At 45.7% G+C, this 15,749-nt stretch overlaps 1 protein-coding gene across 1 annotated transcript in view; it reads right to left on the reverse strand.

The window, feature by feature from the left end:
* Nucleotides 1-15,749, reverse strand: part of LOC127584410 (bifunctional methylenetetrahydrofolate dehydrogenase/cyclohydrolase, mitochondrial-like) — a 38,954-nt gene that overhangs the window by 9,196 nt on the left and 14,009 nt on the right. Inside the window, exons 4-6 of the mRNA XM_052041201.1 lie at nucleotides 7,218-7,370; nucleotides 4,041-4,148; nucleotides 1,934-2,026 (exon numbers count right to left, since the gene is read on the reverse strand). Of these exons, the coding sequence (XP_051897161.1) occupies nucleotides 1,934-2,026; nucleotides 4,041-4,148; nucleotides 7,218-7,370 (354 nt within the window). The remainder of the gene's footprint in view (nucleotides 1-1,933; nucleotides 2,027-4,040; nucleotides 4,149-7,217; nucleotides 7,371-15,749) is intronic.

Raw genomic sequence — 15,749 nt, forward strand, 5'->3', positions numbered from 1 at the left:
CATGTATAAACATTGATATATTAATCTGTACTAATTTGAAAACTAATAAAAAGATTGAAGAAAAAAGAATAAATACTGGAAGTCAACAACAATCCGTACACTCCATGAACGTATAGAAGGCAATGTTGAATTAGAGGTCCAGCCACATCCCAGTGAATAGACTCGAAGGTCTATACAGCTGACTCCCACATCCATGCAAGAACTGGAACAGAACCAGAGCTGGTGTCTGTTCAGATTTTAAATAGGCCAAGCAAATTACAGCTGGAAGACAGAGCTTAGTCACAGTACAACTGTGTTACACCCTCACCATGACCTGGGTAGAGTTTACATAGAGTCACAGAATAATCATGTTTCATCATGCAGACTCTTCATAGTTACCGTTCTTGGAAAAAGCTGCTCATTTCCCCCTCAGTATTTCAGTAAACATCATCACTCCCTCCCCTTCGTCAGCATTTGAAGGGCCAGTAAGGATATTGAGAAATAAATGTTACGGGCAGTGTCTGATGCAATCCATTAATGACAGAAATTACCCTGGGTTGGGTACATCCTGAAATAATGAGTAAGCAAAATTGGTTTAACTATATTTGCATATTATGGACTGAATAACTGCACTGATTCCTCCCAGTCACTGCAGAGGAAACAAATTTTAATTGGCAGATTTGCTTTCAGTTTGATCAACAATGGGACCAGCATTTATTGCCCATCCCTAACCTCCCCCCCCCCCCCCCCAGTGGTGTGGGGGCAGAGGAGGAGCTTGGCAGGCACATCAGGACCAAGCAGCTGGTCAACCCAAGTCCTGTGGGTCAGTGTGGAGTCATGTACAATGGGATGGGGCTCCCAGTCCAAGGGCAGCCTCTCTGCTTGGAATCACTGGCTTTCACCCACGTAAATGGTTAGAAGGTTAGAAGTCCAGCCTTTAGATTGTCTCCTGGGGTACCAGCATGCTGTTAATGCTCTGTGTACCAGCAACGAAAGCCGGGAGGTTTCCCTGGGGATAGGGGAGCCATCAGCTCCAGTGGGAAGAAACACTGCCTTGTGCTACATGCACAATTTACTAATCGATTTAATCCAGCTCTTCAAGAGTGGGAAACAAACCACTCTGAGTCGGGCAGCATCTGTGGAGGCAAAGGGATAGTCAATGTTTTGGGTCAGGACCCTGCATGAGGACTGAGTGTGGAGGGAAGATGGCCAGTATAAAGGAGCTGGAGGGGTGGGACAGGGGCTGGCAGGTGATAGGTGGAACTAGTCAAGGAGGGGATGATAGCAGATTTGGGGGGGGGGGGGAAATAGAGGGGAGGGGGAGGGTCGATCTTCCCCCTCCTGGCTCCATCTGCGCATCATCCCCTCCTCAGCTGGTGTCCAGCTGCCACCTTCCAGCCCCGCCTCTTCATATGGGCTATCTCCCCCTCTACATTCAGTCCTGATGCAGGGTCTTGACTTTAATGCCAACCGTCCCTCTGCCTCCACAGAAGCTGCCTGACCCGCTGAGTTCCTCCAGCTGGTTTGTTCTTCTGGTCCAGGTTCCAGCATCTGCAGTCTCACATCTTCAAGAGTATTCAGTTTTTGGAACATATTGTAGAGAATACCAAAACAAAGACATTCCCAATCATTTGATTCCAACAACAGCTTTAATAGCTAATGAGCTCAGGGGGTAGGAACTCAGCTGTCAAAGCACTTCAGGGGGCAGGGCCTACATCAGGCCTCACCAATCAGCTGGCAACCAGCTCTCCAGTGGAGACCTGCGCTCATGGTGATTGGCAGGCTTGTAGATGCAATTGGAGAGCAGCAGATCCTCCTTGCATGGTACTGCCCACGTTTTACAACCTGCATTGACAAAATATGGTAAACTCATTTTGCCCAAAGCCCGACCACCTGCATCTGGTCTAATCTATGGACATCTCAACATGCCCAAAACTGTCACCACTCTACTCACCTGCTGCAGCCACAATAATGTCAGCGAGCTTAGTGTGCTCCCTCAGCTGGTCTTTTGGTGTGTAGCGATGAGAGATAGTCACTGTAGCATCTCCTGTAATACAATGTGTGCATCAGCTTTCATCTGCTTATCTTGAACATTTATTTCAGACCTCATGCAGCAGCAGTGGTCTGTATCCCAGTTTCCCCATTGATCTCCTGCCCTCCATCATTCACACCCTAACTCAGCTTTGATTATGCTTGGAGCAAAAAACCAAACTACACACCAACATTTACTACAAACCCACCGACTCTCAGTTATCTTGACTACACCTCCCACCCTGCCTCTTGTAACAGTGCCAATATTTTCTCTCAGTTTCTCCATCTCTGCTGCATCTGCTCTTGATACGAGCTCCTCCACTCCAGGATATACGAGATGTCTTCCTTCTTCAGAAAAGTTTTTTGCTCCGAAGTCAAAGTTGAATTTATTGTCATATGCACAAGGACATGTATGCACAGGTGCAATGACTCCAGATTCCAGCATGTGCAGTCTCTCATGTCTCCATGATTAAGCTCGTGTTACCTGGACAACCCTGATCTCCACCCTATTGCAAACATTCCCCTCCACCCCTCTCTGCAACTTGGAACACTTTTGCCACTTTTTCTGTTTCAGTTGAAGGATGACCATCCAAAACACTTGTCATTTCTCCCTCCACAGATGCTGTCCAGATATTTTCAGCGTTTTGTTTTAGTTTAGGGTCAGCAAGTTGCAATCAAGTTGGCTGCGATAATCTCCAAGGGGGCAGGACAAAAGTTCCTAAACAGGTAAACTTAAGCACCCTGGCAGTGTGCTGGCAGTACAGTAACAACACCAATAATCTGCTATCTGACTAATCACAGTAGAATACAAGTGAATTAAAAGTGTTTGAGTGTTGACATGAACAACATCAAATAGCCCGGAAAATCTACTAGTGTTGCATCAAAGTCCTGAGCATGTCAGATTAATGGACTTTATAGAACATGGAACAGTATAGCACAAGAACAGGCCCTCTGACCCACAATGTTGTGCTGAATTGAACTAGTAATTAAACAGCCAACTAATCCCTTCCACCTACACAATGTCCATATCCCTCCATATTCATGTGCCTATCCAAGAGGCTCTTGAACGCCTGTATTGCATTAGCCTCCACAACCACTCCTGGCAGTGCATTCCAGGAACCCACCACTGTAAAAAAAAAGGAAACTTGCCCTGCATATCTTTAAACTTACCCCCAGTGACCTTAAATGTATACCCTTTAGTATTAGACATTTCAACCCTGGGGTAAAGACACTAGCTGTCCACTCTATATTATAAACTTCTATCAGGTCTCCCCTCAGCCTTTGCTGTTCCAGAGAAAACAACCCTTTACTATATGATATTGCTTAAAAAAATAATCCAATGATTCAGAAAATAACACTAAGTATAAAGACAGCAGCAAAGAGGGATTATTCACACTCAAGGATAGGTCGAGTGAGATAGAGCTTTTCTCTTTGAGAGGAGGATGACAGGTGACTTGATAGAGGTGTACAAGATGATAAAGGCATAGATCGAGTGGACAGTCAGAGACTTTTTCCCAGGGTGAAAATAGCTAACACAAGGGGGCATAATTTTTTTTATATAAAAAGGTGATTGGAGGAAGATATAAGGGGGATGTCAGAGGTAAATTCCAGCCCCCCCAGAGTGGTGGGTGCATGGACGTACTGCCGGCAGAGGTTGTGGGGGCAAATACATTAGGGACATTTAAGAGACTCTCATACACATGAAAGATAAAGAAGTGGAGGGCAATGTGGGAGGGAAGGGTTGGATAGATCTTGGAGCAGGATAAAATGTCAGCACAACATTGTGGGCTGAAGGGCCTGTATTGTGCTGTAATGTTCTATGCAACTTAGAACAGACTTCCCATGGATAAATTAACTCAAGTTACACTAAAAATAATTCACAATTCTGATTAAGTAGCTGCTTTAAATTCTGATGGTGCTTAATTTTTACTGAGATGAATTTCCTTTCAACATCGAGTTGGATAAACAGATTGGACTTCAAGGTCAAGTTTTGAGAGCTGTTGTGCTTGCAGTTAGGCATTGGCACTCACCTCCGGGTCTCTCGTGTGTGCCGTCTGTGTGCAGGAGCATGGCGATGGGCATTCCGACGTTTTTTGACCGCCCAGCAACAACCACATTCTTCCCTAGAGTTGGAATTCCTGAAGGATACAATGGTTCACTGTCAGCTCATGGAAACTTGCTGCTCAAACTTGCAAAGCTGGTCCGCAGAGTCCAAACCACAATGCCCCTGGCTACACCCACACTTGTGGGATCAATGGATGGAGACTCCACAGCAAGCACTCACTTTTCCAGAACATTCAGTCTTTTAATTAGTCCCTTAAATGCATTCAGTGGCTTAATATTACCTGCCTTTTGAGGGAAACAAAACTCCTCACTGCCCAGAGCATTATTTCCACAAAAATAACCCACGCAGTTTTTTTTTATATATACACAAAATCCATCTAAACATACAAATCTACCAGTTAGGAGCAAGAGTAGGCCACTCAGCCCGAGTTGCCCATCACAAGATCCTAACCTCAGCTCTGCTTTCATGTCTACCACCGCAGCCTGTCATTCTCATCAAGAATCAAGCAGGCAAATGCCGTTAGCTCAGGTAGGCAACTTGGTCAGCATGGACAAGTTGGGCTGAAGGCCCCGTTTCCGTGCTGTGTAACTCTGAATATTTAAGGCAGGAACAGATAGACTAGAGTCAAAGAATCTGCTTCTTCTACCCTTTGAGTTCCAAACACTCACGACCCTCGAAAAATATTCTCCTCTTCCCCTTCTTTAATGGGTGACCCTTATTAACAAACAGTGATCCCATGAGCTGAATTTCCCTCAACATCGCCATGCCCAATTTGTGAAGACCTTTCGGGATCCTTCACGTTTTAAGAAAGTCCCCTCTCACTTTAAGCTTCAGGTACAGGCCTGCCCAACCCTTTCTCATAAGACAACCAGTCCAAGCGTCAGTAAACAATTGTATCTCTGCTCCTCCAAGGCTGAAGTTCCCCAGGTGTGTTGTGTCTGGTGTTCCAGATAACTTAAAGGTTCCACTATCACATAGGCACAGTATGGACATAAAAGGTTATGATGGAGGAGTAAACAAACCCCACCTAGGTCATTAGCCACATGAGCAAGGGAGCAGGATGTTAGCAGGGCTGGAAGCTGCTGGAGGAGGCTCAGAATTCCAGCTCAATCCCTGGTAGAACAGGGAGGCATCACACGGGAGGAGGCAAGGCACAGAAGGATAGAGTCCTAATGCGGGCAAATGGGACTAGCATAGATGGGCAAAGAGGTCAGCATAGACGTGGTGGACTGAAGGGCCTGCTTCTATATTGTATGACCCTACGAGACTAGTTTGGGGGGTGGGGGGGGGGCGGGGTGTTGTGGTGAGTGGGACACTCACTTGCTTTGGCAAAGGCAGTCTTTAATCCCCAGCACTAACCCTAGGGTGCAGACCAGTTACTGCTTGCACTCACTGCAATGCACGGGCTGTACGGTAGTGTAGTGGTTAGCGGAATGCTTTTGCTTTACAGCGCCAGCGACCCGGGTTCAAATCCAGCCACCATCTGTAAGGAGTTTGTATGTTCTCCCTGTGTCTGCGTGGGTTTCCTCCCACATTCCAAAGCTGTACATGTTAGGAAGTTGTGGGCATGCTATGTTGGCACCAGAAGCGTGGCGACACTTGCGGGCTGCCCCCAGAATACTAAGCAAAGATGCATTTCACTGTGTTTTGATGTACATGTGACTAATAAAGAAATCCTATAATGCAGGAGCAACACTGTCAGCCCAAACTTGCTCACAGACAACAAAACATTTCCCACCAAGAGCTGTCCTCACCTCCCTGGTGATGATTTAAAAAGGGTCCATACCAGCCTCATTAAACAGCCAACCTGCTGCCCAGGAGCAGACTGACCCAACTCTTGCCTTGCCATCAAACTCAGAGGACATTGGCTGGAGTTTTAGAAACATCTCACCCATTCCCCAGCCCTGCTTTAGGAAGACAAGAGACTGCAGATGCTAGAAATCTGGAGCAACACGAGAACTGCTGGCAGAATTCAGCAGGTCAGGCAGTATCAAATGGAGGGAAATGGACAGTTGATGTTTTGGGTTAAGACCCTTCATCTGAACTTCATTTTTACACTTTTTCTTGCCCACTTCTGGGAAGTGGATTTCCCCCATCTCTCCCTAGGATTCCACTTTTGGTGACGTTTGCAATGGAAATACAACTCGGCCAGGCGAGAAGAGGACCTCCACCCTCTCAGCCTGCCGCCTCATCATCAGCCCATATACTCAACAGCGAATGGCAGGGCACTGACAAGTGTTGTGGAACAGAGACTTGGGACAAGTGCACAGTTCACTGAAAGTGGCCATGCAAATAGACAGGGTGATGAAAAAGGCATTTAGCACACTGGCCTTCACCAGTCAGGGCACTGAGTTCAGGAGTATGGACATTATGTTGCAGTTATACAAGTTGTTGGTGAGGCTGCACTTGGGAGTACTATGTACAGTTTTGGTCTCCTTGTTATAGGAAAGACATTGTCAAGTTGGAGAGGGTGCAGAAGAGATTTACGAGGATGCTGCCTGGACTAGAGGGCCCGAGTTATAGGGAGAGGTTGGCCATGCTGGATCTTTATTCCTTGGAGCGTAGGAGAATGAGGGGTGACCTCAGAAGTTTATAAAATCACGAGGCTCATAGATAGGGTGGATGGTCAGTCTTTTCCCCAGGGTCGGGGAATCCAAAACTAGAGGGCGCAGACACAAGATAAGAGGGGAGATATTCAAGAGAGACCTGAAAAGGTAACTTCCTTAGAGGATAGTGAGTACCTGAAATGAGCTGTCAGAGGAAGTGGTCGAGGCAGGTACAATGACAACATTTAAAAGGCATTTGGATAGATACATGGAGGGGAGGGACTTGGGCGCATTATGGGCTGAACACAGGGAATTGGGACTAGCAGGGAGGATGCTGTGGTCTGCATGGACCAGTTGGGCTGAAGGGCCTGTTTCTGTGCTGTATTATTCTATGCTCCAAGACCCAAGTTAAATGTTCTGCTCAATAGATAACTTTGACGACCCAAAGCCCTCACGCCATACCATATTCACGAGGGACAAACTGTCAACTCCACAATCACTCCAGGACTGAGATACACAAAAGTTCAACCAGCCCACTTCTTGCATTATTTTGTCATGCAGTGCCAGCTATAGGCCAAGGCTAGTTGCCAACTTGCCTGTTCGTTGGATTATTTCCCAGACTCCCCAGGGCGTTGCCGGCAGCATGGAGCTCTGGTCAAGGCACATGCGGCCAACGTTGATCACATGAAACCCGTCCACGTCTTTAGTGGGAGACACGGCATTACAGATCTTGCGCTCATTGAGGTGTTCTGAGGAAACAATTCAGCATTGAACCAAACCATTAGGCTGTGCAATTTTGAAAGCTGATGCTTATTATAGAATCAGATTCAAACCAGGGTCTGCTACTGAGGATCAAGTACAGAATGAAGACATCTCACCCACCCATACTGACCGTGTTGCCAAATCAGTCAAAAGAGAACTGAAGCACAGACTGATGAGATTAAATGGGAGAGTCCCACCTGTGATGCAGACTAGTTTTGGTAAATTGGTTTATTATTGCCACCTGTACCAAAGTACAGTGAAAAGCTGTTGTTTTGCATGCCATCCAGACAGATCATTTCATCACATCAGTACATCAAGGTAGTACAAGAGGAAAACAATAACAGAATGCAGAATATAGTGTTACGGTTACAGAGAAAGTGCAGTGCAGGCAGACAATAAGGTGCAAAGCCATGATGAGGTAGATTGTGAGGTCAAGAACCCATCCAAACAGACCTCTTCTATAAGATGGACTCTTCCACAACCAAACACATTAAGGGAGCACCTTCACCAGAAGGACTGCAACAGATCAAGGCAGGGATCAGATCCAGAGAGATACAGCACAGAAAACAGCTCAGTTCAGTTCATCGAGTCTGCACTGACTGTAAAGCACCCATTCCAACACTAATCCTAACCAACCCCATTTTATTTTCCCAACATTCCCCTCAAATCCCTCCAGATTCTATTCAATTGCAATGCAGGGTTAATTTACAGCAGGCAAATACCCTACCAACCCATTATTAGGATGTGGGAGGAAACCAGAGCACCCCAGAGGAAACCCACATGGTTGAAGGGAGAACATCCAAACTCCACACAGACAGCAGTGGAAGTCAGGATTGAATCCAGGTCACTTGAGCTAGGAAGCAGGAGCTCCACAAAATGCCCCAATCTGTCACCTTTCAAAGTGAATTAAGGCTGGGTAACAGACATTGGCCTTGCGAATAAAAACCCAGATTCCGAAAACATAAAACCACCCCAGGAGCTGCAGTCTCCAGTGCACTGCACATCTCTGGGTGAGGTACAAGGACAGCCTCTCACTAGAACGAGAGAGAAACTTAATCCCCGAGAAGGAAAGTCAGCAGTATTCCTCACCCCCTCCTGAGAGACGATTAAACCATCTGTCTGCAGTCACTAGCCGCAAGTTAATTTTAGGCCCTCACACACACAGAAATATCAGCCGTGTCTTGCTGCCCAAGTGGGTGGTGTCAAGCAGAGTACTCCAGCCTGATGTTGTCATTAAAAATGATTGCACTCCACACATTTAGCCTTGCCTTGTGCTCTAGGACTGAATGCTCGTCTCCTGGACAAGGAAGTTCCGAAGGACATTGTGTGCAGCTGTGCACATTTGTTTCCTCCACCCTCATGTTCGCCCAGAGAATATTTCAAGCTGCAGTTGCTCCGAATGTCCCTGGCCCTAATTTGGTCTCATGAATCTCAGTGGGTACTTTCTTCCATAAACTGGACAAAGGTCACATGACAGGTCACACCCAGCTGTGCGCTGCTGTCTCCAGAGCCTTAGCGTACAGTCCAGACTTCTCCGCTTCCTGTGTATATTCTGGAGAGTGTTTCACTGATTTCCCTCTACTGATAGGCTGCTCATTGATGTCTTGGTGTGCAAGCCTTGCCCTTGCACGTCACAAGATTGGGGGGGGGGGGGGGGGGGGGGGGGGGTGGAGGTTTGGCATCAGATTTGCTGAGGTTACAAAAGGATGCCAGAACATGGAAACGGGCCCCTTCAGCCCAAAGTCCACACCAACTATCAAACATCCATTTACACCATCACAAAAACTAACCTCCCCTCCGTGGACTCTCTCTACACTTCCCACTGCCTCAGGAAAGCAGCCAACATAAATCAAGGACCTCTCCCACCCCAATCATTCTCTCCTCTCCCTCCTTCCATCAGGCAGAAGATACAGAAGCTTGAGAACATGCACCACCAGGCTCAAGGACAGCTTCTACCCTGCTGTTATAAGACTCTTGAATGGACCTCCTGTATGATAAAGATGAACTTGATCTTTCAATCTACCTTGTCATGTCTACCTACACTTTCTCTGTAACTGTATCACTATATTCTGCATTTTTCCTTTGGTACTACCTCAATGTACTTATGTATGGAATGATCCATCCTGATGGCATGGAAGCAAAGCTGTTCACTGTACACATGACAATAATAAACCAATTACCACTAATCCCATTTTATTCTCCCCACTTTCGTAACTCCCCACCCATTCCCCAAATTCTCTCTCAATCACTCAGGAGACAATTCAGTGGCCACTAACCAACCCACACATCTTTGGAATGTGGGAGGGAACCAGAGCACCCAGGGGAAATCTACACAGCCAGAGGGAGAACATGCAAACACCACACGGGCAGCACCCGAAGTCAGGATTGAACCCAAGTTGCTGGAGCTACAAGGCTGCGGTTCTGCTAGACTACAACAGACTTGATAAAGTGACAAATGAAATACAGCAACGCAAATAACAATATATTTTAGAATTTTTAAACATGCATCATTCTTTTCATTCAAGGATAAAGGGATTGGGAAACAGACAATCCCACCCACTTCCTTGTAATTGCTGGCAGATAACGTTAGTGGGACAGAGATCATTACATGTCGTGAGAAAGTGAATAAGCATTAGAAGCAGGGATGAGAAGGACAGGGAGGTTGTCTGGACTGCCCATAAATCGTTGCACAGACCAGACTGTAGTTTCTCCTGGTTGCAGAGAGTTAACAGTCACCCCCACATCAGCACGGGGACAGCACTCCCCAGTGCTGAGAGAACATCCCTGTTTTGTAACAGATTCACTCCCCTCCTTAGAGCGAAGAAACATTTAAGAGGTCTCCTGTATACAGAAGTAGTGCATATCCAATGAGGACTGGAAGGTTGTAACCAATGCCTCGTGTCTATTTTTGCTTCTTTCAGCATTCCGTCCAGACCAGGCAACATGCCATCTTTCAGCTATGCTAACCATTCTAGCATCTCATGAGTACTCCTCTGTCCATTACTCCCTGCTCTTCCCAGTGCAATCTTCACATCAAGTGCTTTGATGACAGCTTTAATACTTTACCAGTGCCAATGGTCTTTACACAAAGATTACCAATAGGTTCACAACTTTCCTTTAACCAATTATGAAAATATTACAAGCATAAAAAGTTAGATTAAATTTAATGTTCTCCACTAATCTTAAACTGTCATTCAATGTTCCTTTTACATTTTTCATTGTCTGTTAAAACTAAATCTTCCCCCTGACAGGTTTTAAGGAACCCATTATTGAGCATTACTTTCATCGCTCAGGATGCATTAACTCAAACGCTCAGGGATTCAGAAGGATTATGCCCAGTTTGCACCCACTCTCTCCTCACTGAATGGCCGGTGTTACAGATGGTCCTGCAACCAATCTGCACCCACCTTCCCCCCCACCCCACAGTTCCGGCAGCCAGAGCAGAGGGGAGGAGCCAACAGCTTTTTAAATACTTTTTCTGATTGGCTAAGTGTTTGGCAACTCAGCCAACAAAAAAGCAGGTAGGATAAAGCAGTGACCATTTTGGAGCAGCCAGTGTAAGAGTGGGGAGCTGAGGTGGAGGCTAAGGTGAGGTTCTGTTAAGTTCTCTTCCTTATTATTGCACAGGTAGAGCAGTGAGAACGACACCCAGTGCAGTGGTGTGCTCCTCCTGCATGATGTGGGAGGTCAGGGAGACTTCCAGTGTCCCTGATGACTACATCTGTAAGAAGTGCATCCAGCTGCAGCTCCTTTCAGATAGCATTAGGGAATTGGAGCTGGATGACCTTCAGATCATTCGGGAGACTGAGGAGTTGATAGACAGGAGTTAAAGGGAAGTAGTCACACCCAAGTTGCAGCAGGCAGGTGACTGTCAGGAGAGAGAAAGGGAATAGGCAGCTGGTGCAGGGTACCCCTGTGGCCGTTCCCCTCAACAAGTATATCGTTTTGGATACTGTTGGGGGGGGGGGGGGGGTAATGACTACCAGGGGAAAGCTACAGCAGTCAGGTCTCAGGCACAGAGTCTGGCTCTTTGGCTCAGAAGGGTAGAGGGGAGAAGAGGCAAGCAGTAGTGATAGGGTTTCATTGGTTAGGGGAGCAGACAGAAGGTTCTGTGGACGAGAACAAGACTCTCAGATGGTATGTTGCCTCCCAGGTGCCAGGGTCAGAGATGTCTTGGATCGAGTCCATAGCATTCTTAAGGGGGAGGGTGAGCAGCCAGAGGTTGTGGTACATGTTGGTACCAATGACATAGGCAGGAAAAGTGACTAGGTCCTGCAAAGTGAATTCAGGGAGTTAGGTGCCAAGTTAAAAGACAGGACCTCCAGGGTGGTGATCTCAGGATTGATAGGTGGGATCTGTACAAATAAGACAGTTTGCACCTGAACTGGAGAGGGACCAATACCTTTGTGGGAAGATTTGCTAGTGCTGCTCAGGGGGGTTTAAATTAGAGTTGCAGGGGGGTGGGAACCAGAGTGGCAGGACAGCAAGTAGAGGGGCTGTGGGGGGAAAAAATAGATTTTAAGGCTACAAGCAAAGATGGAAACAGAAAGGTTGAGTGTGGTGGGACTAATGTTCTGAGTTGCGTCTATTTCAATGCAAGGAGTATTGTAGGTAAGGCAGATGAACTTTGTGTGGATCTGTATGTGAAATTATGATGTAGCCATTAGACAGTTGCAGGAGGGGCAGGACTGGCAGCTCAATGTTCTGGGGTTCTGTTGTTTTGGATATGATAGAGGGGGATGTATTAAGGGGGAGGGGTGGCATTATTTATCAGGGCATGGCAGTGCTCAGAGGACATACTGGAGGGCTCGACTATAGAGGCAATTTGGGTGAAACTGAGGAATAAAAAAGATGACCATGTTATTGGGACTATATTATCGATATCCAATAGTCAGTGGGATTTAGAGGAGCAAATTTATAGAGAGATAGACAGCTGCAGGAAATAAAGTTGTGATAGTAGGTGAATTTTTTTTTTAAACTTTCCACATATTGACTGGGACTCCCATACTGTAAAAGGACTGAATGGGATGCAGTTTGTCAAATGTGTTCAGGAAAGTTTCAATTAATATGTTGAGGTCCCAACTAGAGAGCATGATACTGGACCTCCTCTTAGGGAATGAGACATGGCAGATGACAAGTGTGTAGAGAAACACTTTGGATTTAGTGATCATAATTGTACTAGTTCCAAGATAATCATGGAAAAGGATAGGACTGGTCCCAGGGTTAAGATTCTAAACTGGAGGAAGGCCAATTTTGATGGCATCAGAAGGGATCTGGCAGATGTGGATGATTGGGACAGGTTCTTTTCTGGCAAAGAGATGCTTGGTAAGTGGGAGGCTTTCAAAAATGAAATACTGACTACAGAATCTATGGTCCTGTTAGAATAAAAGGCAGGGCTAACAGGTTTAGTGAACCTTGGTTATTGAGGGATATCGAGGCCCTAGTGAAGAAAAAGGAGGAGGTGCATATCAGATATCAGCAGTTAGAATCAAATGAGGAGCTGGAGTATAAGAAATGCACGAGAACACTTGAGAGAAATCTGGAGGCCTAAGAGGACATGAGGTTGCTCTGGCAGACAAGGTGAAAGAATCTGAAGGGTTTCTATAGCTATATTAAGAGGATAGCAAGGGACAAAATTGGTCCTCTTGAAGATCAGTGTGGTCATCCATGTGTGGAGCTGAAAGATGGGAGAGATTTTAAATTTAACATCTATTTACACTCAGGAGATGGACAGTCTATAGAACTGAGGGGAAAAGAAAGTAGTGAGATCATGGACCATATCAGGATTACAGAAGAGAAGGTGCTTGCTGTCTTGAGGCAAATTAGGGTGAATAAATCCCCTGGGCCTGACAAGGTGTCCCTGTGGATCTTGTGTGAGGCTAGTGCAGAAATTGCAGGGGCCCTGGCAGAGATATCTAAAATCTTCTTAGCCATAGGTGAGGTGCTAGAGGATAGCTAATGTTGTTCCGTTATTTAAGAAAGGCTCTAAGAATAAGCTGGGAAATTATAGGTCAGTGAGCCTGATGTCAGTCATGGGTAAATTATTGTAAGGTATTCTGAGGGACAGGATACAAGCATTTGATTAGACAGGGACTGATTAGGGATAGTCAACATGGCTTTGTATGTGGTAGGTCATGTCTAACCAATCTAATAGTTTTTCAAGGAGGTTACCAGGAAGGTTGATGAAGGAAAGACTGGACATGGTCAAAGGCCTTGCTAAGGTCCATGTAGACAAAGTCCCACATGGGAGACTGCTCCAGAAGGTTAAGTTGCTTGGCATTCAGGATGAAGTAGTCAATTGGATTCAACATTGGCTTAGCAGGAGAAGCCAGAGAGTGGTAGTACATGGTTGTCTCTGACTGGAGGCCTGTTACTAGTGGTGTGCCACAGGGATTGGTACTGGCTCTATTGTTTATCATCTATATTAATGATTTAGATGATAATGTGGTAAGCTAGATCAGCACATTTGCAGATGACAAGAAGATTGGAGTGTAGTGGACAGTGAGGAAGGCGATCAAAGCTTGCAAAGTGATCTGGACCAGCTGGGAAAATGGGCTGAAAAAGTGGCAGATGGAATTTAATGCAGACAAGTGAGGTGATAACCTGGTTTGTCCTTCCAAAGTGTAAGACTTACACAGGGAATGGTAGGGCTCTGAGGTGTATGGTAGGACAAAGGGACCTGGGAATACAGATCCATAATTCCTTGAAAGTGGCACCAAAGGTAGATAGGGTTATAAAGAGAACTTTTGGCACATTGGCCTTCATAAATCAGGGCACTGAGTACAGGAGTTGGGATGTTACATTTAAGTTGTATAAGATGTTAGCAAGGCCAAATTTAGAGTATTGTGTGCAGTTCTGGTCACCTACCTACAGGAAAGGTACAAGCTTAAAGTGCAGAGAAAATTTACATGGATGTTGCTGGGACTTGAGAACCTGAGTTACAGGGATAGGTTGAATAGGTTAGGACTTTATTCCCTGGAGCACAGGAGAATGAGGGGAGATCTTTTAGAAGTGTACAAAATTGAGGGGGTATAGATAGGGTGAATGCATGCAGGCTTTTTCCCCTCAGGTTGGGTGAGACTAGAACTAGAGGTCATAGGTTTAGGGTGAAAGGTGAACTATTTAAGGGGAATCTGAGGGGGAACTACTTCATTCAGAGGGTGTTGTGAGGGTGGAACGAGCTGCCAGCAGAAGTGATGGATATGGGTTTGATTGTAGCATTTAAGGGAAGTTTGGATAGGTACATGGATGAGAGAAGTATGGAGGGCTATGGTCTGGGTGCAGGTAAATGGGTCTAGGCAGAAAACCACGATGGCATGGACTAGGTGGGCTGAAAGGTCTGTTTCTGTGCTGTAGTGTGCTGACTAACCACTTTTCCAAACCAGTGACACATTCCTTGAATCAATTAAGCACACTCTTCCCCAGCAGAAGAATTTTTTTTTAAAAAAGCTTCTTACTTTTCTGGTCACTTTCCACACAGTAAAATCACCATGGTCACCACCAGCTCTGCAATCTCCTTGTACACAATCCTCCCCTTCTGCTACTTAATTTTTTTGGAACCAAATAGGTTTCTGGTTCTTTGTTGGAAGATGATCAAGAAAGATCACAGAAGAGATATTTAATATGCAGTGCCCCAGTTAATGGAATGAGATCATTACTAAAGGGACAAGAATAAACTTTAACAAGACATGGAAATTCACTGGCTGGTCACTGTTGGATTCTGGACCCGCTCACTGCAGTATGCGGGTGCATGCTCAGATGTTCAAGGCACTGCAATAATTCAGCAGCACAGTGGCTTCAATTGCACTGTTGCATTCAACATCCCACTCCACCCCTGGACCAGGCAGTCATGTCAAGCTGAGGATCAGGATGCACTTCATATCAGGCCCCCCAAGCTCTAGAGACCACAGGAGTTGGAATGTGGAGCAACAAAGATGATGTTGGAGGAACTTTGCAGATAAGGTTCCATTTCCCACCACAGATGCTGCCTGACCCACTGATTTTCTCCAGCATCTTGTTTGTTGCCCCAAGCTCTACACTATCCATTTGAATGGGATCACCCACCAGGGTGAAAATGTTTACAGGTGAATGTGGTTTGAATCTTTTATTCATTTTAAATGATTTTTATAAAAATACTTATCAATTAAAACATTGTATTTTGTTTTAATCTTCCAACTACTTCTAAATGTCTCAATTAGTGCCATAATTCAAAACAATTGAAAAGGTCTTTGACAGCAATGAACTGCCATAGGTGACGAGGGAGCCAAGCATCAGGATCCACCTCTTAAGACCTAGTCAATGCTCCAGCTCAAAAGCCAGCCACAGTAATTGTGGCTCCAGTTCAACTTGACCCAAAGGGCTGCAAT

The sequence above is a fragment of the Pristis pectinata genome, chromosome 29, assembly GCF_009764475.1.
Source record: "Pristis pectinata isolate sPriPec2 chromosome 29, sPriPec2.1.pri, whole genome shotgun sequence".
NCBI lineage: Eukaryota > Metazoa > Chordata > Chondrichthyes > Rhinopristiformes > Pristidae > Pristis > Pristis pectinata.